This window comes from Olea europaea, unplaced genomic scaffold (assembly GCF_002742605.1).
Source record: "Olea europaea var. sylvestris unplaced genomic scaffold, O_europaea_v1 scaffold7729, whole genome shotgun sequence".
Lineage (NCBI taxonomy): Eukaryota > Viridiplantae > Streptophyta > Magnoliopsida > Lamiales > Oleaceae > Olea > Olea europaea.
In genome coordinates this window covers 5,574-8,142 of record NW_019266148.1, presented here as the reverse complement: position 1 = coordinate 8,142, position 2,569 = coordinate 5,574, and the positions used below count along the sequence as shown (strand labels likewise).

The window sequence follows — 2,569 nt, the reverse complement described above, 5'->3', positions numbered from 1 at the left end:
CACTCTACCTCCATTAGTACCACCACTGTCACCAATGACACACTCATTTCCTTCATCTCCACCAACCCCATTTTCTCCTTCCCTATCAACTCCATTTCCTCCTTCTAAACAAGAATTTTTAATGAATTGAGAAGAAATAAATAAAGATAAAATAAATCCCTCTCCAGAACCATCAGTAGTGTGGAGACGAAGGAGGAAGCGGAGGTGCTACCACCTACCAAAATTAAATAGGATTATTCTACTTGAACATAATGGACACCAATAGGGGGCACTACTTGGACATTATGGACACCATTATGGTGTTCATTATGTACCCCCAGCATTACTCAATTAAATATAGCTACAGTTCAACCCCCTAGAGATCATTACAAGACTGCTCGACTGGGATGAACAAATTATCCTAATAAAGTTGATTACACATGTTTTTAGAGGCCGTATGTGAGACACACGACCCTTTAAACTCGCGATTTAGGAAATAAAATAGAACACTCTATACCTTTTCTTCATGAACATAAGGTTATAATAGTCTTTTAAAATAAAAATTGACATTTTAACCGTCAACTTAATGGTTTTCGCAATGCAGTACCATCAAATGTCCAGATAGATCGATGAGTCAGAAACTACTTTTAATGGTGGAGAGCCATTTTCACACTATGTGAAAGATTGAGGAGTCCAACCCTAATATTTCCATTCCAAAAATTTACAATGCATCAGAATATTTGTAAGTACTTTCAATTTCATAGTATAGTCTTAAAGATGCTAAATATAAAAAATTTAACCAAGAATGTTAAACTGGACTTAACAAGAATCATTCTTAAATAACACGAACTTAGTCAAGCACAATAATCATATCATTCTTAAATGATTATTCTCTTTATCTGTTTAAATTTTTAGATGAGATGAACCAGACAAAAATCACATGGTCCAGTCTCTGAGTCACCATTTTATGAATACACCAATGAATCTGATCTGCAAGTGAGGGGGCAGATGGCGTGTTGGACGCCAAGTGAATTTTTGGATAGGCGTTAACTTACTAGACACAATAAACATGACTTCAAAGCTACTCAAATTACAAAAGAGTTGCAGAAAACATACGCCTCCATTACTCTAATTTGCAGAGCAGTGTGTCTGCGATATCTCTTTCTCTTCTTCTTTTTATGAGTGTCTTCATCTTCTTCATCGCCATGCTCTCCTTCTGCTTCATAATCATCGTCCGAGAGCGATTTCAAGGGGCCGGAATTCTCACTGCTTATTTCCACTGTCTCTTCTCTCCGGCCACCAAAACCACCTCGCTCTCCATCTCCCTCCTCCACTTCAACGGTTGTAGCCGCTTTGGGTCTGCCATTCCGGAAAATCCCAGCCTGAAAAATGAATTATTAGCAAGTTTATATAATCAGACACGACTAGAAAATCAAGGGGGAAAAAAAAAAGCAGATGTGGAAAAGGTACAAGACTGAGAGAGAGAGCTGGACTGGCAAGAAAATCTTTGGTAAGAGAAGATTGAGGATTCGACATGTCTGCAACTTCCATGGCTGTTTGGTTTGTTCTTTAAAGTATTAATTGGGGTGGGGTCTTCCTCATTAAAAATAGTAGATAGAACGGAGAGGCATTGAAGAGGAGTACTAAGAGAAAGATGGTGGGAATGGCTGGTAGAAGTTGACTGACAGTCGTCAGATACATATTTGTTGGGGGTGTGGGGTCCAAGTTTATAGCTATGTTTAAAAATAATTAAAAAAAAAGAAAAGTTAGGAGTCATAATTAATTCTTGAGACTTAAAATTTATTTAATTTGAACTACAAAAAATGTGGGATCCAAAAAACAAAGGAAAATGATATTTGTACATTGGGGTTGACACTTCGGTGTACACTCTCTTCACATGAGAGGATATGCTCCATGACAATAAAAAAAATCTTGAGATACCCCATGTGAAGGGAGTGTACACCGAAGTGTCAACCCCGATGTACGTGTAGCAAAATTGAAAAACAAAAGTAGTTTATAGTCATGTTTAGAAGTTATTTTTTTAAAGAGAAGAGAGAGAGAGAATAAGAATCATAATTAATGCATGGTACCTATAATTTGTTTAATTCGAGCCACAAAAAGTAGGACCTACAACAAGTATTGGGTCAATTGAATTTATGACCATGTTTAAAAGTTATTTTTTTAGAAGAATAATGTTATTTAATATCAATAGTATTAAAATATTAGTTCAAGTGATTACATTTTAAAGATTGAATTAAAGAAGTTATATGACTTTGTATTTAAATGAGTCTATCATTTAATTCTATGTAATTGCCACATAGATTAGTACTTAACACCAGCTATAATGAATAGCATTACTCTCTTTTTTTCACATGTTGATAATGTATGAGTCACAATTATACTGAGGGTGAGGGATCCCCATTTTATTATTTTGGACCATGAAAAAAGTACCTGGTACCGTTATTTTTTTTTTTACAAGGTGTCCTATTCTAAACTAATCCTTGGGTCTGTGATCCGGCCCCTCTTCACACAGTCCGGTTAATCGCAGGATGTGCCTCCAACTGGCCAGGGTCCGAGCGCTCCCCACCTG

At 36.4% G+C, this 2,569-nt stretch overlaps 1 protein-coding gene across 2 annotated transcripts in view; it reads right to left on the bottom strand.

Moving 5' to 3' along the window:
• Nucleotides 1-829: 829 nt before the first annotated feature.
• Nucleotides 830-2,569, bottom strand: part of LOC111391285 (homeobox-leucine zipper protein GLABRA 2-like) — a 3,616-nt gene continuing 1,876 nt past the window's right edge. Inside the window, exons 1-2 of one of the 2 annotated variants that reach the window (XM_023016456.1) lie at nucleotides 1,450-1,650; nucleotides 830-1,361 (exon numbers count right to left, since the gene is read on the bottom strand). In XM_023016456.1, the coding sequence (XP_022872224.1) occupies nucleotides 1,065-1,361; nucleotides 1,450-1,530 (378 nt within the window). In that variant the 5' untranslated portion in view covers nucleotides 1,531-1,650 and the 3' untranslated portion in view covers nucleotides 830-1,064. Of the gene's footprint in view, nucleotides 1,362-1,449; nucleotides 1,651-2,569 lie in introns of those variants that run through there. The other variant, XM_023016457.1, reaches the window with a different exon arrangement.